General features: G+C 38.8%; 1 protein-coding gene across 3 annotated transcripts in view; it reads right to left on the bottom strand.

Annotated features, from left to right (window-relative positions):
• LOC102222041 (protein jagged-2-like) overlaps window positions 1-24398 on the bottom strand; it is an 84289-nt gene that overhangs the window by 9118 nt on the left and 50773 nt on the right. For 2 of the 3 annotated variants that reach the window (XR_002754453.1, XM_023352403.1), the window contains exons 6-25: window positions 23069-23199; window positions 22806-22925; window positions 22587-22700; window positions 21385-21498; window positions 18542-18655; window positions 16885-16931; window positions 16202-16375; window positions 15792-15942; window positions 15521-15685; window positions 15212-15325; window positions 13761-13874; window positions 13299-13412; window positions 13085-13198; window positions 12446-12473; window positions 9913-9998; window positions 9236-9349; window positions 7682-7797; window positions 7307-7570; window positions 5675-5806; window positions 713-872 (exon numbers count right to left, since the gene is read on the bottom strand). Coding sequence is in view for 2 of the 3 variants with exons in the window: in XM_023352403.1 (XP_023208171.1) it covers window positions 713-872; window positions 5675-5806; window positions 7307-7570; window positions 7682-7797; window positions 9236-9349; window positions 9913-9998; window positions 12446-12473; window positions 13085-13198; window positions 13299-13412; window positions 13761-13874; window positions 15212-15325; window positions 15521-15685; window positions 15792-15942; window positions 16202-16375; window positions 16885-16931; window positions 18542-18655; window positions 21385-21498; window positions 22587-22700; window positions 22806-22925; window positions 23069-23199 (2486 nt within the window). In the remaining variant the exon portion in view is untranslated. The remainder of the gene's footprint in view (window positions 1-712; window positions 873-5674; window positions 5807-7306; window positions 7571-7681; window positions 7798-9235; window positions 9350-9912; window positions 9999-12445; window positions 12474-13084; window positions 13199-13298; window positions 13413-13760; window positions 13875-15211; window positions 15326-15520; window positions 15686-15791; window positions 15943-16201; window positions 16376-16884; window positions 16932-18541; window positions 18656-21384; window positions 21499-22586; window positions 22701-22805; window positions 22926-23068; window positions 23200-24398) is intronic. The other variant, XM_023352404.1, reaches the window with a different exon arrangement.

The raw sequence follows: 24398 nt of genomic DNA, 5'->3' as shown, positions 1-24398 counted from the left end.
TCATCAGACTTTATCGGTTGACTGTGTTATGGAAGAACTTATAAAAGTCTTTAGTAGAAGAAACTTTTGTGATTCAGATTCCAACTTCTCACAGAATTCAAAAGAGAATTCCAACATCTAAAATGCTCCAAGTTACGTAATTTTTAACCAACAGGTATAGTCAATGTTTAAAGCTCTTTCATTACTTCTTCTGATTACTAATTTCGACATACTGTTTCTTAAAAATGTTTCCTAATATGCCCATTGAAAACAAACAGCTCATATCACCTTTTTCACTATGCAGAGAGCTGGTGGATAGCTCCTCACACTGACAGGAAAAATGTCATTCTACCACAGTGGTTAATAAGCTAGCTTTGTCAGCGAAGTCATTAGAGTTGCAGCCAGAGAGTGAAATTATTGTTGAATTGTCAGTAAGTCAATGAAGCAGCTATTCACACATTAAACTTCTAATTACAATCATGTAAGTGTTTCTATTAATGGTTTGGTACATATCACAGTACTGGGTTCACAGTTTTTTGTTTTTCCATGTTTTTTCCTATTTTCAAAATATCACATCACCATTAATCTTCCACCAAGAATCATTTTATCTTTGATTTCTATAACACCCAGGACCTGTGGCTTATACAGAATACTCTTCCACAACCCAGTTGCTGGCTTTGATAAAGAGCAGAATGAGGAAAAAAATCAGTTTTGCCATTAAAGTTGGACTCACCTTCAGCTCGACATTCAGCCTGCATCTCCACCCTGGCCTCCACTACAGCTTGAAGGATGGTGCTGTTGTGGTATTTGGACAATGCACTAGTAATGGCAGCTGCTGCATTCTGGATATAGCCACAGTCACTGTCCTTCAATTGTCCATCCATTTCAAAAGACTGCAGAGAAGGAGACATAAAGAAAGACATGAAACAGTTTTTAATAACTTGGGTGTAATTATTGAATTTCATCATTTTTATGCAGTCATTGGACTGAATAAATGACCAATGGTCAGTGGTCATTGGTCATTTGATGAATAACCATCAAATGATGGTTACTCATGGTGGAATAACCATGAAAACCAATTTGATTTCTCAACTCTTCCTGAGTTAAGACATTAGTTTTGTTGTTTCTAAATGAATATGAACTTGTTTTCTTTGCATTATTTGAAGTCTGAAAGCACTGCATTTTTTTCATTATTTTGACCATTTCTCATTTTCTGCAAATAAATACTAAATTTTTGCTTGGAATTTTGGAGACATGTCATAGAATGAAAGAACAATGTCCATTTTACTCAAACATATATCTATAAAAAGTAAAATCACTTGGGAATAAAATGTTTCTCTGTTGGTAGATAATTGCATCGCTGCTATTAAACTACAAACATGGCCGACCGGGGTGGAGTGGAAAGTTCTGCTACCTGGAAGGGGGCGAGGCATGTCTCAAAAGACAGCAGCAAAACGAGTTGCTCTAAAAAGAACCTCAGAGCAGAGATAAAGGAGGGTCTGTGGAGCTGCAATAACCAGGAATTCACACCAAAGAAGTTCTATCTTAAATAGACCATAAAGTGAGTGATTTACATGTGAACAGGAAGGATTTAAGAGCATGATATGTCCACTTTTAAGCAAAAGGGATGTAACACATTTTATTTACTTTCACTGCTGAGTCACAATAGAATGAGACATATTAACAATAGAAATCAGACCATAGTTTGTACATTTCATTACTTGGGCTGAATCACAATAAACAGCCTCATTATTCCTTGTAAATCAAATCTAGCAAAACTGGCTACATTGCTTTCAATCAAGTTTATTTGTATAGCACATTTTAGCAACAATGCAATTCAAAGTACTTTACATCATTAAGGACATTATATCACATTTCTGTTGACAAAAAAAAGTCATCAATTGAAACATTATATTTTGCCAAGTGCTGTCATTCCGCATCAAATGTTGGTTAGTGTTTCATTTACTATTGTTTAAAAGCAACTCTCAGCAGATAGGTTTTTAGTCTAGATTTAAAGGAACTCAGTGTTTCAGTTGTTAAACAATTTTCCAGAAGTTTGTTCCAGATTTGTAGTGCCTAGAAGCTGAATGCTGCTTCTCCGTACTTGATTCTAGTTCTGCTTTGATAGACTCAAGCCTTTTTTGTCGAAGGTAACAAATATTTCAATTATATTTTCCCCTCTCAAAGTCTTCTCATTAACATAAGCTTTAAATGGGTGACTGACAGCCACTCGAAATGTGAGAGCTGAGAGCAGAGGAGCTGATGGTAGATAGAAAAAAGAAAGTATGCTTTTATTTCTTACCATCTCCAATGTTCAGTCTTTACCGTTAGTATTTCTCTATAAAAATCATGGTGCTTTGAGTGTTAAGTTTAAGTTATGATACTTACCAGATATTAATTATTTCTACCTACTGGATAAAATCAATGTTTATAAGGAATTCTATTAAGTGGAGTTACTCATTAAAACCTTTTATTTAGAGACTTAAAAATTCTTAAATTGTAAAGGTTTGCCAACACATTTTGCCAACACCTCCAAAATTGCTCTTAGGAAATATCCCTGTTTATTGTCCCAACCAATAATTAAATGGGGTTTAATTAGTGGTTTGTAACTTGTCTTCACATTGGAAACCAACTTAATTCAAATTAAATCTTGTTCAATCTTGTTTAGAATCTAGTTGATCACATTGAAAAAAAGTTAATTATTTATGGAATAGTTAACTTTCCATAAATAGTTTAATTTTTGATTGTAGCAGTCACCCCCCCCCCCAAAAAAAACATAAGCCCTAGTTCAGGAATATTTTCTGCTGGAACAAAAAAAACGTTGTGTAAACATAATTAGTGTGTAAACACAAGCCTACTTTAAAATGGTCAACATTTTACCAGAGGATATGTAATACAACAAAGAGAAACAGAAGAAGAGAAGAAAAATCACATTCATCTGTCTGAACAGAGGAGATTCTACTCCTGACATCTGGCATGTTTTGGAGCTCTTTCCATCCCCTGTTGAGAACATAGGTGGAGTTAATTGCCTAATAAGGTGCTGTGGGTAAAACCGCTATGGAGAACAAGGAGGATTAGCTTAGTGTTGTGTAGTTGAATGGATCCAAGCAATAGAGAAAAGAGTGGCTGTGCTCTTTGTTTGATCGGGTATAAAACAGCATTCTTTATTTCTCTTCAGGAAATTAGCAGTTCATTCCCTCACCTCTAAACCCTGCTGATCTGGCTTACTATCTGACATAGACTGACACTGGGTTCAATATAAACACCAAGAATCTACTGGGAAGAAAGAAACCAAAAGGATTTGCTGTTTCTATTTTCAAATAGCAGAGAAAAAACACAGATAACTTAACAGTGTTCCTGTTCAGTGAGCAGGCTAACTGTTACTGATGTTAGTAATACAAACTGATAATAAGGGATTTTAACATTACAGCAACATGCTCATTAATAGAGGTTGTAGTGTTGTATACCAGAGCTTATTGACTGAATTTTACACAGTCGTCACTGCATCGGGATGTGCTGCAGCTAGCTGTGTAGCCATACATTCAATTTGATCCAATGTTCGTCAAAGCCAGTGTTTGATGAATACTGGGTTCATCAAAACAAGACAAGATTTTTACAATGTACTGAAGAAACTAGGAATCACACATAGAGTAAAGATATTGAAAATGGGGCTGCATGGGGCAGCAAAGGCTAAAACTACTAATGCAGTGAAATAATACGTTTGGATTGGCCTAGCCAGAATCCCGACTTCAACTTGTCAGAGAGTTTATGGGGAGATAGCAAGAAGACCTTCTGAACTACAGAGATTTTAGTTGAGACAAACTGTGAGCAATTAAGCATTTTATTATTGCTATAGCCAAGAAAGATATGAACAATTTTGGACTTCAATTTTTTTGTACAAATGTAAATAAAAAAGAATAATTGCCTGTATTATTTTCAATAAGAGAACCAAGAAAATAATGCAAAATCTAAATCTGGCTAGGGTTTGAGTGAAAATATTTGATTTAATTTATATATTACATAAACCTTCATAAAAAATGTCTGTTCACCATTCCCCTATCTACTGAACAGGCATTTGACATAAACTGGCTTGTAGTTACTTATTAAAAGAAGCCTAAAACTGCTAACATTCTGGTGCAACAGGAGCCCACATCAACCATGAGTATTCATCTATCTGTTGTGTTTTTTGTAAAACCTTGCAGTGGATCAGGCTCACCACTCCCTTTCCTACATCAGCTTCTCAAAGCTGCCTTCCTATCATCAGAGCTAATCCCCTGTTTAAGTGCGTTAAGCTCCAAAATTGCTGATTTCTCTCAAGTCTAGGTGGTCAAGACAGATGGACAAGGAGAAAAATACATAACAGTAAACAAAAAAACAGAGATGCACTGGAAATCTGTTGCTGGCTGGAATCGGATTTTACTAGTTGTAATTGGTGACCAGCTGATGAATGATTTGTGCTCCTCAGTTTGGAAGTTGCTGCTGAATAAAGAAAACTCAAAGAAAAGCAGCAAGGTTTCCTACTGTGGTGTAAAGACTGCTTTTTTTTCCAGCTGCTGCTCACACATGGTGAGACTTCAGCAGAGAACAGGTAGTTGAACCTATTACAGTAAGGTTCTTCTGATATGCATAATGACTGACAAGTCGCGACAGAAAAGCTTCTATCTGGCTAGTTTTTGAACAAAAACATTGCTTTATTTTACAAAAATAACTTATGCTGACACATTTCTGTTTTTATAATGAAAACAAAAATAAGTCTTTTGTTATTCATAATTCTTAGAGACAAAATCTGTATCAGCAGATCTACAAAATCTGTGATTGGTGCAATTGCTAAGAAGCAATGATTCTAAGGAGAAAAAAGAGAACATGTCAGAGATGTGACATTTTACTTTCTAAGGTGTTTCCAAGCAATATAGACATTTCATCCAGAAGTTGCTGAAACTAAATTTATTCTCCTTACTGTTGCTCTTATTTCTTTTTGTTTTTGTAAATCTAATTAAAGGAGGATGACATCAACACCCCGGACAGACTGGCGACCTGTCCAGGGTGACCCCACCTCTTGCCCAAAATGTTAGCTGGAGATAGACACCAGCACCCCTCCTGACCCCACTGGGGACAAGGGTGTTAGAAAATGGATGGATGGACATCAAGACTTGCTCTAATGTTTGCTCTCATTTATCTGAAAATTATTTAGTGGTAAGCTAAGCAATGTTTGTTTAAAAAGAATAGTAAAAGTAGGACATTGTACATTTATTTTATCCCTGTGCTTATTTAAGTAAGTTCAGAATCCACATTTAGCCAGCTGTGCTACCTGTGCTAATTGATTATAACTAAGTCCTGTTTCACTGTAACTGCTCTCATACACAGATTGTATACTGCTGCTTCTGCTGCCACAACACAAATGGAAAAAATACCACCACTGGAGTAGGAAGGATGGAAAGAATTTATTTGAAGACTAATCTTATATTAGTGTTGATTTTATAGATAAATTAGCATCAAAAGGTTGGAACTTAAAACACAAACTAGCCAATTTGGTCACTTGATTCTGTTTGGTGCATCTCAAGTTTAAAATGTAAAATTCATATGTCTTTTTTGGGCAGTCATTATAAAGCTTACATACGAATCATTTTAACAAACATCTCATATTTGGCTGAATAGTGAAAATATAAGTGCTAAGGTAAGTATGTGTAGTAATTACCATGGCAACCTCCACAGCATTTCTTGTATAGTAGGACAAGTCACAGAGGATGATCAGTTCTCGGTCCACAGCCAGCATCCGAGTCACAGGGAGGTACCTCAGCTCAGAGCAGATGTTCTCTACAGCAGTGCCCTGCCACACACACACACACGCCCACAAAGTAGGTAAATTAGTAATAACATTGTCAAAATGTCTAAATTACAGTGGTTTCAGATTAGGATATCCGTGTCAGTCGAGCCAAAATTATTAGCCTGATGGTGGGTCGGGCTTTTATGGTGCATTTTATAAACTGACACTAAATACACAGAGAAGACTAAAAGAGAATACATGATCAACTTGTGACTTGCTATAAATAGAGGAGTAGGTAGCTTATGGCATAGAAGAAGGGAAGAAATCAAAGAGCAGATGTCCATCAGACTAACAAGCGCAGTGCGCAGCAAAATAATTGCACAACAGCTCCACGTTCCACTCCAATTAATCACACATCAGAGATGATAAAATCTATAAAGTTAGAAGTTACGCTGCTTACTCTAATGATGGTCTAAGAACGAAAGCAGTAAAAGCTTGATTAAAATAAAAGGTTGGGTTTCGCCCCGCTTGACGGCTTAACCAAGCACAGAGAGAAGTCTGCTTATATCCTATGTAATTACACACACATGATCTCAAATTCACAAACAGAGAACATGACTGAGGTCACTAAATCAATCAATATAACAAGAATTTCCAACAGAGTATCTGAGAGCAAACAGCGGCGCGTTGAAGAGTTACGGACCAGAGACTTGAAGAGCGTCTGGCAGCTGAACCACTGCTGAGGGGAGTGTTTGCTAGATCAGGTACCACTCAGAGAGTCTTGCCGACTTCTGATCACTTCAGTTGGTGAAATGTTACCTGATTTCAAAACTTTGTCACTGCAGAAAAAGTTAAATGTATTCAGTTTGATGGTAACATGATGAGGATTATCTGTTCAGATTCCATTTAATTTAATTAAATTGCGTTTAATTTAATGAAAATTAAATGCAATTAAATTATGTTATCATTTTAAAAATTCATGGTAAAATTAGATTATGACATGATTTCTTTTTCCACCAATTTTTACAATGATGTACGACGAAAGTGTAGTGCAACCTTTGCTAGAAATCTATGGACATTTTCGCCCCTTCCACTGTCTAACTTCTCTGTTTTTTTGGAGAATCGGCAAATAACTTATTGATGTATTACCATCGCCACCTGGTATGGAGTGTGGTTTAGCCTCTTCACCATAGTGAACCACAGGAGGAAAGTCCAGCAGAACAGTGTGTCAGGAGTATCGGTTTGCTTTTATGAGTACAGGTAGGCGTACTTGACACTGGTACCGGGACACCACTAGTTTTATTCTGAGCCTTAAATCTGCAGGTGAACCTCTAGTAGGGAAAGGAGACTCTAAGGATCTCTGTTATTGCAGTGCTGGTGTCTGAAGAAGGGCAATATCTTGAAAATGGTTCAGTTTATATCTGTTTTGATGAGTACCTTGGAGTAATTTATATTTTCAGCATTAATTATGTCTCAATATAGATTATTTTGACAATCCTTGTCTACTGGGTGTTTCTCTGATTAATGCTTTCCAAAACATCTAACACCTCTACGTATGAGTACCTGTGGCACTTTGTCCCTGTTAAAGATGAGAGTGATGTGAGCACATCTGTTGTCCAGGTAGCCACTATGGGGCTCACACTGGGTATGCTGGGTAGGAGTGGGAGGGTCAGGTGTTGAGCACACGCCCCACTGATGACATGGTGGAGACAGGCATGTGAGGAGCGGATGCTTCACACACTCAAGGCCTCCAGGACAGGGCTGATGGCTGGTGACTGAAGGCAAAACAGCATTTGGGAGGACGCAGGGGCGACGGCCGCACTTCACCTGGAAGTGGACAGTTAGAGGGATTTAGTACATGCCTCAAATATTTAAAGTGGATCAGTAATTGCTCTCAGCTTATATATGTGAAAAAAATCTTTAATTCATCAGTGAAACCTTGGAACAGTGAACTTCGCCATTGACACACTGACAGGCGTTACAATCCTCCTCCCAGTGACTGCTGTGAGGATACTGCAGGCCAGCATGGCGGCATGACTTTCCAAGTCCCATGACTGAAAAGGTAAAAGGCAGCTTTATTAAGATGCAACTCACTATAAATGATTATCAAAGATGAACTTCTTTAAAATAATCAATCTATATTGTAATTTCACAATAACTTTCTTTTAGAGCTTGGGAATATCACAAAGCTTCATAAACAACCCTGCTGCAAAAGTATGGAAAACCTCACCAAAACCTTACCAAGGATCTGCAAGAACATCTACGTTCTACCTGTATCATACCAAATCCTGTGAAGGCAGCCTTACTATGAAACTTCAGTGGCGAGAAAAGTCATGTTTATTTGTAGAGCACATTTTAGCAGCAATAAAGTTAAAGTAAATAAAAAAAAGAGAAATATTACAGAAGACTCAAAAAAGTAATGAAAAGTTGCAATCCAGACCAGTATTTATTTATATTCCAGTTATTATTAGCCAAAGGCAACTCTAAGCAAATGGGCCAGCCCAATATAACTGGATAAAAAAATAAAAATAAAAATCTGTACTGACAGATCGATAGCCTTCAACCTAAAAGTGGCATCATGTGAACTTCTTCGTGTTGTTTCCATGAAGAGGGGCTATGAGTTTGAAGAAATTTCCCAGTCATGCCTGCTGCTTGCATGTACTTGTTCTAAATGAAAAGCAGCACTCTCTTCTTTGATTTCCAATTTTGACTTCCAATGATTCACTTCCTGCTAAAGAGCCCCCAGGCAGTTGAAGAAAAATCCACAGAAAAGCCGCATTCAAAGCGTTGGAAAGCATTGGGAAAACACTTTTCCAACACGTTTTTCCAAAGAGTTGGAAAAAAGTAGCGAAGTAGTCCAAAAAATATTGTAAAACATGTTAAATATTTTAACTGAATTACTTGCTTTTTTTTTTTTTTTTACATTGGTACCACAACCAAAACTTTTGTATCTGTGAGCCCACTGGAGGTTTGTTTCTGCTTCTGAACCGATCTGATGGGACGCTGGAAAAGACTATTGTTGTGTATAAGTTGTGCTAAAAAGAGTTAGCCCATCAGTGAAGCTATTCATAAAATAGCATCTCAATGCTAAACATGTAGCAGCTAATGCTAATGTCAGTGCCCAGGGTTCATTTTCTTGTAGATGTTCTATGAATGATCAGGAGTTCTTGAAACACTGGAAATCTGAACGACACTGTACCAATCTGATGCTTGAAAAATGTGAAGAACATGATAAAGACATGAAATACATAATGTTGAGCTCATATGCTTATTTATTGTATTTGTATTGTATTTAATATTTATATTTCTATATTTATATTTGTATTTAATAATTCAGCAGCAAAATGTTCTTTTGAATTGAGAATGTTGCTTGGGATTGTACTTCTTCATAAAAATCCAATTCATTAATCACAGATACTGCAATATCTCATCACTAGTTTTTAGCCTTAATTTTAAATTAATAAACAAACAATTTATTTGTATTTAACTTACACTGCTGACACTGAGGTCCAGCTTGTCCAGGAGGGCAGACACAACGGTAGGCACTGATCTCATCTATGCATGTAGAGCCTTCAGCACAGGGAGACGACTGACACTCATTTATATCTATGGAAACAAGTATATAGAACATTCACAGACATATGAAATGTTGTTTTTAAAGACATAAGCTCAGGATTAGAATTGAATTTTAAACTTAGAAGAACTAATAGTGTTTTGATCAAGTAAAACAAGTCAAACTCTACATTTGTAGAAGGTCAAATACTAGGCTGTAAAAACCTGAACCTTGTGTGTATTTTAATGTTCATTTGAAAATCTTTAAGGAGATTATTTTCTTTCAATTTGATCACCGTTTGGTCCCAAAATCTCCAAATGGAGATTTGGAGATTCTGCAAAATCTCCAAATGGAGATTTGGAGATTCTGCAAAATCTTCTCTGAAAAGCTTTCCAGTCAGAGACGTCATGAGAGTGCCCAACCAACACAAGCTCTGACCTCGGCTCAGCACAGAGGGGAAAGGTTAAGACCATTTTCCTAAAAGGCTTTCAAATCTGTCACCCAGAAACAATCGGCTCAGGCTCCCCTACCAAGGCCCTTCACCTCTGACCCCCTTCCTAACGCTCCAGCCCACCTGACCCCAGCCTCCAGCTCCCTTCGGTTCCCATGCACTCACTGATGCGGCAATCTGGTCCAGCAAATCCTGACGCACACTCGCAGCGGAACCAATTCACACCATCAACACAGATGCCACTGTTGTAGCTGCAAAGAAGAGAAGAGCAAAACCTCATTCAGAAATTTGACTTAATCTTTTTGCATCTGTTTTCCTAAATGACTTGAAGGTTTTTAGGTTTCTTCAATAAAATATCAGTGCTTTTAAAATCAGCTTCAAGTACAGAAAATTGGTGGAAACCAAGAGCCAACATTTTGATCTGTTATCCATTAATAATGTGAAAAAGATGGAAATTTGTCTTTATTATAAAGTCGTGGTGCTACTATTTTCTTTGATTTTGATGAGACCTTCAAGCTAAAGCCAGATCAATGTCCAGATTTCATATGTAAATCCATGCAGACCACATAGTGAGGGTCACAGCCCCACCTCTGAACAGCTCCAATTCTCACACTTTGCCCCAGGTTCTGGGCCCTGAATAGCGCAGAAGGCGTGGCATCACCCTGTCCTGCCTCTCTTCCTTTTCCACCTCCTCTCTTCCTAAAGCTTAACCACCACTAATTCACCTCTCAGTCCTTGAAGAGCCATGGTGAGGGTAGGTGGGGGTCAGAGGGCCAGATTGGGATTGACTTTTGTGGACCACTGTAAGAATAGCACCAATGTGACTGCAGTTCAATATGGATCCTAAATATTAACTTTGTAGTAAGAAAGAATAGTTTTGCAGTTACACAGTTCCATTGAAGTTTGGTGCGCTATTGCAGTGTTTTCCAACACTGGTCTTCAAGGAATGTTGCCCTGCATGTTTTAAATGTCTCCCTGCTTTAACACACCTGATTCAGATTATTGCAGTTCAGTAAAACCTTGTTAATCAGCCATCCATTGAAATCAGGTGTGCTGAACAGGGAAGCACCTAAAACATGCAGGGCCTTGACCAGTGGCGCAAAAGGTGGCTATGCAGTGTATGCAACGCATAGGGGCGCTGCAGTAGAGGGGGCGTAAAAACGATGTGGGGAATTTTTTTTTCTTGTCAGCATTTTATGTACTTAACAGCTGTTTGTGTATGAAATGATCAATAACAGAGGAACAGCACTGATTAGGCGCCCCCCTCCCTGCCAGCCGCTCTTCCCTCCCATACAGGTAGCTTGGGCAGCGGCCCTTCGAGAACGAGCTGAGGCGCGTTTTTTTTCTTTTAAATTTGTAGTAATGCCTCGACAACAGGGAGCTAAAGATGGGCGCAGAAAAAACTCCTGGGCACAAAACAGAAAAAGGAAAGGGGGGAAGGATAAAGATGTTGGAGAGACAAAGAAAAGCTTTTCAAAGTGGTTGAAAGACAGTAGGTAAGTAATGTCAGTGTATCAACAAGAGAGTTGTAAATATTCAGGTTAGCTTAAGCTAGCCTAAAATGACAGGGGGTTGTTGTTATCCAATACGGGACACGATTTATTCCGTATTGCTATAATGTCTGATAGACACACCTATCACACACATCTCAACAATATGTATAATAATAATGACCAAAACAAAACATGGGAAATATTAGGGTCAGCTAAATTGTCATTGCGGGACCTAAATAGGACCCCACGAACTGACGCTGTTGTCATGGTTACCTAGAGATGGACACTATGCAGTAAGCTGCTACCAGTGTCTTTTTAAAATATCCACCCGATACTATACCGTCCTTAGAAATTTGTTTGCATATGAAAATACAGATGGTAGTGGGAAGACACAGGCTAAACAATCACAGTGAAGTTTAACAGGGGCATTAAAATAAATGTGTCGGTGACATTCAGTGGCACCCAGTGGGTTTGACATCAGACAGAATGGATCAGGAGAGGAACCGCAGACCAGTCAGAACCTAAAGAACCAGACATCAGTCTCTTCATCCCTCACTCATTTCCTGAGACCGAAAAATAATATAGATGGCAGTTTAAAGAACAAATCATACAAATAGATTAATAGTAAATAAATATTAAATGCAAGCACAATCAGACTTGTATGTGAACAGTTTATGATCCCAGTGCCACCCACATGCACAGAAAAACCTAGACAACGCACAGCAGTGTACTGTTTGCAGAAGTAATAATGGATCGATTACAAAGGTGTTGAGTAATGGCAGCTGACTACTGTCGGCTCACAGCCTACAAAAAAGTATTGGTGCTGCTTGATTCAGACATTGTTTACGTCAGGATTTACCAGTCTGGCTTCTTCTGGTGCATCTGTTGATGAATGCCTCACATCAATGACGGAAAAGATGAATAAAATGCAAACTGACGGCTCGGACTACAGACACTTGGAAAACTATTGGATATGTATCCAATTTAGAACAACAGATGGAAGAGGCACAAATCAGACTTTTCTTGGGGTGAATAGATCGGAATGGGGCTGTTCAGTCAGGATCTGGGAAAAAAACTTGGGTCGCATTTACCTGCTGTGTGAACATAGCCTAAAAGAAGATAAATATTACAAGACTAAATTATGGATTTTTGAATAACAGGGGTAACTCAAACATAAAAATGTAATCTAAATCAGTTTGTCTTACCAAGGATGTGGGTTGCAGTCATCAATATCTGCAAAACGGAAGAACAATAAAAGATCAGATGGCTCAGAATGAATGAGATCATTTGTGCAAGACTTCTCAAAAATTCACAAATTTTTGGACTTGCGCAAGATATTCTCTGTCCTTATTGTGGCATTCAGAAAATAACGTTTTTGGTAATCTAACAGAAAGCAGTTAGTCTGGTGTTGAGAATAAATAATTCTGTTTTCCTTTTGTTTCTTTTAGCTAATTGCTAAGCTAAGCCTACAAGAATGACATGTTAGGAAATGCAAAAGGAGAGCTCTGCTTAGAAGAAATGACACACTAGGGAATGCCCTCTTTGGACAGAGGCTAACAAAAGTAGTTACCAACTGTTGCTTGTCGCCATTTTGCATGTTAGCTCATAAAGGCAGCATGTCAGAATGGACTAGCTGTATTTTGGTATTAATAAATGGAATTCATGAATTCAACTCACTGACTCTTCTTTAACCTCATACATCAAGAACACAGAACAGTTAATTTTCTTTACTGGCTAAGACAAAATAAGGTTAGGCATCTTTTTATATAGTGTATTTTAATATGTGGCTTATATTTAAGACACAATAACTTCTCTCTCTGTGTGTTTATGAAATAGAAGCATACTTTGTGCACAAGTGGGCCCTTCCCAGCCAGCCTTGCAGATGCAGGTGAAAGGTTCTCCTCCAACACATGTTCCTCCATTCTCACATGGATCCGAATCACAAGTGCTGTTCTTAGCTAAAACAAAACAACATTTGATCATCAACTGATTTAATTTTGTCTAGTAACAGCAGTTGAGCAGTCATCATGATTAACTTGCATGGAAACAATGGCTGACCTGTGTTGCAGGTGTTTCCTGCCCACCCTGATGGGCAGCGACACAGGAACGAGTCTCCACGGTCATAACAAGTCCCGCCGTTCCTGCATGTGTTGGAGTCACATTGGCTCTCACCTGGAGAGTGGAAGCACCACACAAACACTGCTGGTATTTGTCTTTCTGCCATTGTTGATAAGTACCTACTTCCACTCCACATGTGAAAAGAACAGAGTAGTAAGAGGATCGTGTTCACTGACATGTAAGCAGTTCTGGAATCCTTCCTCACCCCAAAGATCAAGTAGATTAAGTAGTTCAGAAATATAAGACCTGACATGCAAGGAATGTGAAGGAAAACATATTGCACCTTTTTTTGCTGACTGACACTAATAAGACAGATATGCGAGTGGGAGGAAGGTCTAACAGTTTGTGGTAATCGCAGAAATAGTTTTCAATGTGTGCATAAATGACTGCAGTCGAACTCACGTAAGTGACAGTTTTTCCCTTTCCAGTTGTCTACACAGTTGCAGGAGAAATCATGAAATAGATCCACGCACTGGCCTCTGTTCTGACAGGGGTTGCTGCTGCACTCATTCACATCTGGAAGTGAAAGGTCAGTTTGGGTTATGAAGAGGTATGTGGGGAACTTAAATAAAATGATTAGGAAAAGACGGACAGATGATCACATCAAACCAGGAAAAGGACTTGTTTTTGTTGGTAAGTTTTCTCATTTAAAGCAGATGTTGGTCTTTCACATCTTTATCATTTCATGCCTTTGAAGATTTGGTTATTTTGGTTATTTTATGATCAATGTTTTTTGGTACAAAAGCTTGCCCCTTATTGGTAGACATTTTTTGTACAGATCAGGCAAAAGTTTCATGTCTAAAGTAAGGAGACATGATCATACTTAGATCTCCAATGAATAACTTCAACTAGCATGAGTTATTTAGTTTGTTCTTGGATCATAGTCTGTTATAATGAGTGCAAATCATGATCAGAACCAAAGTAAAGAGCAATGAAGTCTTAAAGTTTTTGAAAACTAATATAACATTTTAACAAATTATACATGAGATTTGAGAAGTTTTATCATCATTCATCTTCATAATTGGTGAAATCAATTCACTATGATTTGAGTAACTAAACAGTTTTACAGTAACAAAATGAAAGTACAATGAGAAACAAAATCACAATGTGTAGGTATGACATGCAGAATCGACAAAGGATTGGATTGCGCCAACGCCTTTACAACGCAGTTAACAGTATCATCTGAAAATATGCATGCTTAATTCATGTGCTATATATGAGCCCAAACAAGATAAAAGAACAACAAAATAAATATTGTAAACAAACCAGAAACAGTGGTTTGAGACAAACTAAAAGAGCAAAAACAAAGACTTCAGTCTTGACTAATACTCATGGTCTGAGACTCGAATCTTATTCACAATCTTTATCTTAAGTGATCAGGAGTGAAACTCTAAATTGTTTTCTCTGCACATTGAAAAGTTAAAAGATAATTATAAATATTCAAGTGTTAAATTAGGCTTTAAGACAAACAATACAGGTTTGCATTTCTAAGTTATATTTATGCAGTTATGGTCAGATGAGTAATGTTTAGTCACATGACTGGTGACTTCAGAAAAATGACTTGTGAACATGTCTTAATGCTCTAAAGTAAAACTGATGTAACAAAGTTACATCAAATATAATGACACACCTTATGGTTTTGGAGAGATATAATAAAAAACAATAAAATAATGTATAATAATAATATACCAAATACCATCACTTTTGGAGCTAAATCATATGTATGCGTTGGGGAGTCAGGTATGGTGGTTCTGTAGCAGAAGGCTGTAACTTAAAAACATTTTTCTTTAGATTACCACCGGAGCTGTTTGACTTTGCCAGCTTAAATTTGTGCTGCCTAGTCACAAACTCACCAACATCACAGAGGTCACCCTCCCAGCCGCCTGGACAGACACACTCAAAGGAGCTGATCCCATCTATGCAGGTGCCTCCATTTTTACATGGGTATGATACACAGTCATTGATATCTGCAAACGAGAATGGTAACGCTGTGACATGTGGCTCAGGTTTTTCTCTGGACGTTTTACTTCCACTATACACCAAACTGATGGTGATGATTAGCGAAACTTGAGCCTGAATTACCATAAGGCTTGTGGTTCCTAGTGATGGTAACTGGTGATAAATATAGAACATGTGTGAGTGTCAAGCTAATAATTACTCACTCTCGTGGCAGTAGGTGCCAGTGAATCCCGGATAGCAGGAGCAGCTGAAGTTCCCGGCAGGCAGGCTAATGCAACGGCCGTGTGGCCCACACACATTTGATGAAATGTGCCACACTTGTTGTTGAGTGTCATTGGTTGCAATGGCAACAGTGCAGCTGTCAATCACTTTGGGTTACAGACAAGAAAATGGTCAAAATCAGCAAGTCAAAGCATTGCTACTGGTTTGAAAGAAATAATGAAAAAACAATGACTCTAGTAGAAGCCTTGCTACCTTCACACTGGTGGGTCTTGCAGTGGTCCTTGAGCTCAGAACAAGTTTTGCCCTCATAATCCTCAGGGCAGCTGCAGTAGAAGTCACCAGCTAGGCTATTGCACTGAGACTTTCTTTGGCAAGGATTTGGATTACATGGATCATTTTGGACCTTCAGAGAAGAAATCAATAACTGAGGCACATTCAAACTCTCCTCACTGTCAATGTTATTCAACATAAGAAACAAAACAGTTGCTTTGCATCATATTTCATGAGCTCTTTTGTTAGGCATTCTCATTGCATCAATTTTTAGGTAATATTTAGCTTTATTGAGGAACTAAAACTGAGGTTTGCCATGTTCTTTAAAATATTAAAATCTCATTTTGCCTCATTTTCATTAACTGTCGCTATGTTTACAATATTTTCCTCACCTCACAGGTGGTTCCAGTGAACCCTGGTGGGCAGTCACACACAAAACCTTCCAGATGCGCATGGCAGCGGCCACCATTTCTGCAAGGACTGCTAGGGCAATGGTTCCTCTGAGCCTCACAGTGCCGACCCACAAAACCTGGCAGGCAAACACACTGGTAGCCTCTGGCTGTGTTCTGGTATGAAGACAACAAGTGTGGTTCTCAGCAAGTCAGTCAATAGATCCAACAGCTGTCAAAAGTAACTCAGGTTTAAATTCTCATTTCACTTAGTTGCAAGAGAGACAAGACCAGATCACTAAAGCAGCACCAGATAATCTACTTAACATAAGACTTTATCAAACTGCAAAACTACACCAGCTAATGCGTAATTCAGTCATCCAACTGAACTAAAGTCCAACTCAACTTCAAAGACATTCTAAATTCAGCTCAGAGTCAATAATTATTTATCAATAACACTAATAATTTATTAATTCATAGAAAAATGCATAATAATGTAGTTGTGTTGACAGTTTTATCATACAATGACATCTGGTAAAGTGGTTAGGAAGCATGGCTTAGATAGCAGCTGAAGCCCTTAGAAAGCTGACACGCCTATTGTTCTTGTATTCATATCTTCAAAAAAACATTAAAAAAATTCATTAAAACCAGCAGCATGTTTGAAGAGAATGACAAGTGGGACTTACCTTGCAGGTACCTCCATTCTGACACTGTCCATGGCAACTGTTCATGTCTGAGGAAAAACCAAAGGTCTGAAATGAAATTCAATGAAAACAGAGACAGAAGCACACTGATTGAGCAACATGCAAGAAAGTGGTTGGGGGCTGGGAGGAGTGGTGCACTGCTGTACACTCAGAGCAGGGTGATCAATGCCCAGAAGAGATGCAGATTCAGATGAAGAAAGATGTGGAACTAAACAATTACACTAATTAGGAAACTCTCTCATGGATGACTGAACAGAGTTTTTAGAAATTTTAGATTTAGTCAGTGACCCTGGAGCCCAGGTGAAGCGTGGGACAATCCAGCAGAAAGGCATGAAGACTAAAGACAGAGGAAGAAATTCCAGCAACCTCCACTGACCAGCTTCTATTGCATTTACATGAACTAGATCAAAAGTTTATATCCACTCATCATTTAATGACGTATTTGAATCACTCTTTCATCAGGTGGAATGGTTGTGTATGTACGTCGCAAACAAATTCAAAGAATATAAAAGCTATGAATTGGTGCAAAATATTGCATTTACTGTGGATTTTCTAAATATAGTTAAAATTATAGACACATTCCTGCTCCTTAAAATATAAATCCTGCTAGTACATGAATGTTTATTGGGTTGAGATATGGCATGATTTACAAGAACCAGTTTTCATGTGTGTTTTTGATCACTGTCAGGCTGGGACGTCCAACTGTTTCAAAGTTCCAATCATCTGACCCAAACTTTGACCTCTGATGAAAGGAAATGAGGTAGGATGTTCAAAGACCAACTGTGAGCAGCAGTCCTGTTCAGGATGGGATTCTTTCCAGCTGGCCACACGGTCAAGCCAAGCAACCTCTGATGGTCAGACCAGACAAAGACTGAACTGCTGTATGTCACTGGTAAATCAAGGAGAGGCTTTTCATTACAGTACCTGCTGTTAAGCATGGTGGAGGTAGCATCATGCTGAGGGGCTGTTTCACTGTCAGCGGTACTAATGCATCGTATGAAACACAACGGGACGGTTCCATGGTTTTCGAAAGGATTAAAAAGACTAACATGGAATGTCCCAAACCTCAATCCTGGCCAAAATTCATGCCAACCAAATTAAGAAGCTTCTTCATGACTGGAAAAAGAATGCATTCAGGAACATTTCGAAAAATATTAATAGTGGCGTTAGGTGAATACTGCAAAAACACAAAATCTTACCAAGCAATTTTGATTCAGTTTTTAGTGCAAAAATCGAGTACACTAGAAATAAGAGGAGACTATCTTACAACTACCTCTTCAGCATATATATGAACTTGTTTAAATTCCTTAATATTGATGAGGTAGTACTGGTTCCATTGGCAGATTATTTCAATTATGATTTTTTTCCCATATAAAAAAATCATAATGGAACCATTAGCAGTAGTTCCATTAGTGCAAATGGAACTTGTACTTTTATGCATACATTTTAAGCTTCTGATGTAAAACCAACCAACAACATGGACAGGATGTTGGGGATATTTGAGAAAGTACACCCACACATATAACATGCTGGCAGTGGAACAGAGGTTGGTCAGTAAAGGCTCTGGATTACAGCTCAGAGTAATGCAGCCAGGCGGGAAACAGACTGAAGACCAACACTTTTCTGAAATCATACTGACTTATGTGACAGTTGTGGCCCACCCATCCAGGAAAGCAGGCACAGTGATATCCACCAATCATATTTTTGCAATAGTAAGCATTGAGGCAAGGCTTTCCCCCACACTCGTTAACGTCTGCAAAGTGGAGACGAGAGACACAAAGACAGGGAATAAGAAGCCCCATCACCAAGCACAGCTGTGTTACACTCATCCCACCAAAAACAAAGTATTTACATGTCTTGACATTTCATTAAAGTTTACATTGCTATACGGTGTTGTGCCATGGTGTTAAATTGCATGTCATTTAAACAAATTTAGTAGTAAATTACAAATGAAACCAAATATGATTCCCCTCCAGATCTTTGACTGTAAAACAGTAAATGATGTCAAAGAGCTCCATGATGTGTTGTTCTGAGAAGATGTTAAAACAGTTTTTTTTTGTATGAGATTTTGATTCAAATGTAAGATTACTAGAAACATTTGAGGCAGATGTTGAACAGTGATTTATTTCCTCCACTGCTCCCCCAGGGTTAATGTGTCTCTGTTGCATTCCCTAGAGGCCAACCTGTGACATTCCAAGTGGTCAGTTTCACCACTTCATCCACTGAACCCAACATAGCATTAATAGTACTCCCAGGAGGTGAATGGCACCTGTTGCCCTTCTTAAATGAAACACCCAGAAGCTTTTGCTCCAAACCAGTTCTCTGTGTCCCACAGGGTCCTCTCTGCACCCAGAGCAAACTGCTGCTACTTCTGCTTGTTAATGTTTCCTGGGAGAAGCTGGAGGGGCAGACCGTAGAGCATTTACTCCTCTGTTGTGTCCTGTCTGGAGCCCTCTGCCCCTCCCCCCAATTCTCCTTACAGGATGATATTTGCTCCCAAGGCCAGCAGCTGCCACGCAGTGATTATTTTTAGCTTTACTCAAGTCACCTGGCTTGGGTTGCAGACACTACCACTGCTGGGGACGGGTGTAGACAACACACACACACACACACACACACACACACACACACACACACACACACACACACACACACGCACACACACACACACACACACACACACCCACACGCACACACACACACACACACACACACGCACACACACACAGACACACACACACACACACACACGCGCGCACACGCACACACACATACAAAGACACATATAACCTTGTAAAAGTTTTCATACTGCTTCAAAATGTTCCACATTTTTCAGTTGAAAGCCATATGCATTCTGTTTTTTATTCATTGTGAGAGACCAACACAAAGTTTGGTGTGCGTTTGTATTCATAACCCTATACTTTGATACCCCTACATGAAAGCTACTGCAACCTTCAGCAGTCACCTAAAGGGAGTCTGACTGTGTGTAACTGAATGCTAGTCTAGCTCCAGTTGTTCTGTTTCTGACCTCAGAGGTTTGCTAAAGATCATAAGAGAACAACCAGCATCATGTAGACAAAGGAACACAGCAGACATGTCAGGAAGGAAGTTAGAGCAGAGTTATGTTCTAAAGCATGCATGGTTAATAGGAGGGGCTGCTGCCAGGTCAACGACACAATGCAAGCAACAGTCTGCTGTCACTACATGCTCCTCTAGGAGCTCGTCATTGACTCAGAGCAGCTTTTTGAGTTTCTTTTGATAAAAACTCTAAACAATTTGAATAATAAACAGAAGCTGCCTGAACTGTTCAAAAAATAGAATCGATTTGGACTGTGTATACTTTACTTGGAATCTGCTTCTATGATTGGTCTGAATCAACAATTTTTGTTTTTGCAAAGTGGCGTGAGAAGACATTTGCTGTGAATTGGCACTACATAAAAGCTGAATTGAACAGAAAAAGTCCCAAGCGTTGAGCATTTCTCTGTTCAACCTGAACATAAAGAGAGGATGGACCAACTGAGACATTTACGTCCTCCTACACTGACTGGCTGACCAAAGAGAGCATTGATCAACAAACAACCAACATCCCTATAGTAACTCTGGAGGAGCTGCAGAGATCCACAGCTCCAGTGGGGGACTCTCTCAACAGGATAAAAATTAAAATGCAGCAAACATATTTAGTCTGTATGAAAGAACGGCAAGAAGAAGGGCATTTAAAACCTCAGAGGACAATGTGTTTTTAGAGAGCACAGTAAACAAGAAGTTGTTCTGGTCATGCAACCAAAGTTGAACTTTTAGGTCAACATGGAAAACCTCATGTGTAGATGAAAATCAACGTTCTGGACTAACCATCCACAGTGAAACACAGAGGTGGCAGTATCGTGCTGTTGGGATTTTTTTTTCAGCAAGGAAAAAAGTGTCTCACAGGTGAAGGGAAGATGACTGAAGCTCAGTGGAGGAGAATCCTGGACGGAGCTGCAGAAGACCTGACACTGAAATGTGATGGTTTACATCAAAGCAGATTTGGCCGTTAGTTAAGCTCAAACTAAGAATAGGTGGCAGAATTTGAAAACATTTGTTCACAGATCTTCCCCATCCAACCTGACTTGGTTACGGTTGTTTTGATGTTCAGTCTGTAGATGTTCAAATCTGGTAGAGACAAACCTGCAGTAGTAGCAAGTCCTACCAAGAGTTGTATCAGAGGTGCTGAATACAAACACACCAAATTTTGTATTTGTAATAATATTTAATGAGACAAAATGTGGAGATACTTCATGTTAACCAACACAACCGTCGCTGTTGCTGCTGCACAAAGGGGTACACACCAGCATTATCACAGCAAAAAGTCATCCCACATGTACTAGTTAGCAATTTAATGTTGAAATGGCCAAGCTCTTTCTGTTTTACTAGGAAAAGCAGATCATCTGTTTGTATGTGTCTGTCTCAGGATGACCAGAGACAGAGACAATAGGGACAACACACCAATCTGGCAGGTCTTTCCTGTCCACTGCACAGGGCAGAGGCACTCGTAGCCGTTCTCCATGTCGATGCAGGTCCCTCCATGAGCACAGGGGGCGGAGGCACATTCATCTGTGTCTGAAATGTAAACATACAATACAGATATTATCACAAGACCCGCCTCCAAGCCCTAATTGGATTTTTCTAGGTTGCACTGGGAACACTAAGAAAATCCATAGGAGCCGTTGAATCCTTTAGGGCTTTCTATCTCTGTCTGTCATTAAAGGTTTAGATATCTCATACATACAGCTCAGAATTAAACTTCAATAAAAAATATTGGGTTAAATAACCCCCACCCCCTCCTCAAATCTAACAAACTGGTATCAAACATTGGTGCTATGCTTCTCCTGTTTTGGACAGTAAAACCTTTTGTGTGTGCTGCTATTATTTTAAAGATCAGAGGTCATCATCAATATCTTCAAAGCAAAAGCAGCACAAATGAACATTTTTGTTGCACAAACCAGCACAAATGTAGCCGAGGTGATTGACACCAAATTTGTTTGACTTTATGAATTTGAGTGGGAGGGGGAAAAGGGAGGCGTTGGTTAACCTCTAATGACCTCGGGAAACTTTTTTATTAATATTTTCAAAATGATAGGCACAAAAGACATTTTTCCTGCACAAACATAGCACAAACAGTTCACACCAATTTGTTAGATTTGGTGTTGACCAAAGGCTGGTTGACCTTTTAACCTTTAAACTTTCATTAACATTTTCAAAGAAAAAGCAGCAAAACCAAAAATTTTTGCTACACAAACCGAACAAACGTTTTCGAGCGGATTGATACAGCTCGACTACACATGGTTGTCTACTGACTGATTCTTGCTCTGCTCTAATTTATGCTGCAAACAGTCAGCTGTTTTTAGATATGGACAATTTTGGAAACTTGATGTTGCCTCTAATTTTGCTATAGATTAGGGTGTTTGTATCAATTACTTTAAACAACTAAAAGCAATCATTTTAGTTCTCCTAATTGGTTGGTTTAAAGGGAATATGTAATTTTCATAAAGGACGTTGTTCTGACCCTAGAAAATGTTTTTCCTTTCAGACTGCTCTACATTACATAGGCTGCCACCAATGAAAAGCCCCTGCCTGATGATCAGCTCTTTATGTCTGCTCCTTCATTCTGAACTGAAAGGGAACCAAGCATCTCTTCTGCCTCTCACCTTCAGCACAAGTTGGTCCAGACCAGCCAGCAGGACAGTGACACTCAAAGCCTGAAGGGACTTCATGACAAGTCCCTCCGTTGGCACAGGGGTTAGAGAGGCAAGCGTGCTCCGCTAGAGAGACAGTTGTACATCTTACTTCTGATTTTTTTCCAATTTTCAGGAATTCTGTTGCAACAAAACAGTCATATTTGATTTGGGTATTAATAACATACTCACCAATCTCACAGTTTTTGCCGGAGTAGCCGTCAAGACAAGCACAGTTGTATTCATCTGGCTCTGTGTTCATGCAGGTTCCTCCATTCTTACAGGGCTGATTGGTCCCACAGTAGTTCAGGTCTGGACACCAAAATCAGTAATAAACTCTTTAGATTAGACAGAGGCTTTGTGTTGTTGCACTTCTGGAATGGGACATGGACGTATTATCTATTGTTGAATAGCAGACATAGATTTGTTTAAACAAAAGGTTAGAGAAACCTGACCTTTATCACAGAGCAGCCCACCCCAGTTCTTCTCACAGGTGCACTGCCAGGGCTCAGTACAAGTACCGTGAACACATCCCGGGTATGGGAGGCACCTGTCACACAATGGGCCATCCCACCCATAGTTACACCTGGAACACATTGGTATTATTATTAGACATTGTGCACCTAAGTTGTAAATCTATGCATCTCCTCCAGAGTTAACATGGGTATCTATGCTCTCCTTGCCAACCGTTTTACTTTAGGTGAACCTCCATGTTTTGGTAGGTCTGCAGGTGCTCCTCTACATGTCCAAGTAATGGACTGAACAGACAATCAGAGCTTGAGATGTTGTTTTAGAACCTAATTAATTACTATGAAGGAGTTGGAATTAAACATAAATATAGCATACTTTCATAAGTTTATCTTACAGTTGTTCATTGTGACTTGTTAAAGTAACAGAAACTGCTTTTTTTAAATGCAACTTAACAGGACTGAGTGAATTCAACAACCCGATCTGTTACCGTATCATATCATGTTAAGAAGACATTGTGCATGCTCAGAAGTCCAATCTGAAGTAACTTCAGTCATACAGAATGATTGTTTTAATGAAGACATTTTTGGTGCAAAAGTAATTGTGGTTTATAACTGAGAAGTTAAAGTTTTTGGAAAAAATCCTAGAGGAGTTTTGTAACGATAGATTTATTTCAGACACATTTCTGTATTTTTTCAGAAATACAAAAGAGCACTTACGCCTCTTCAAATTCTTAAGTACAAGACACAGATTGTATTCTTTGAGTCACACTTAAATCTTACACTTACACTTTTGCCTCAACTCAAACAAAACACATGGTGCAAAACAAAATCACATACACGAGTCAGAAAAAATTACTTGTGAATATTTGTTGTTGGTTTACTTTATCTATCAAATTCTAGTGAAAGTCACCTGCCATTTCCTTCTGTCTGTATTAATGTGAACGTGTAGATACCCACTTTTCCTTCCAATTTGCTCTTTTGTGAATATTGTTTAACATTGTGAAGACCAATGAAGAAGATATGGTTCAGGTGTGACCAAACACTCACAGAAGTTCTGTCACAGAAAAATGACTGAGTGTCTTATTTGCAATTTGGGTTACTGAGATATGCAGTGAGGTGACAATAAATGCCACAATAGATACTTTCACTCTTTGGGAGCAATTGCTGCCAGTGAAGAGTGCTGGATGAACTCTTGTTTAAAATAACAAATAATGATGATCCTTCAGAGTGTTTTAAGTTGGTGGTGGAGACCAAAGATCAACAGAGAGAGGGTCAGACTACACAGACAAGTGCTGACAAAGCAGAGCGTGACCAC

Source organism: Xiphophorus maculatus, chromosome 19 (genome assembly GCF_002775205.1).
Source record: "Xiphophorus maculatus strain JP 163 A chromosome 19, X_maculatus-5.0-male, whole genome shotgun sequence".
In the NCBI taxonomy this organism is placed as follows: Eukaryota; Metazoa; Chordata; class Actinopteri; order Cyprinodontiformes; family Poeciliidae; genus Xiphophorus; species Xiphophorus maculatus.
Note: the sequence above shows the minus strand (reverse complement) of the source record. Positions and strands in the feature narration are given on the sequence as shown.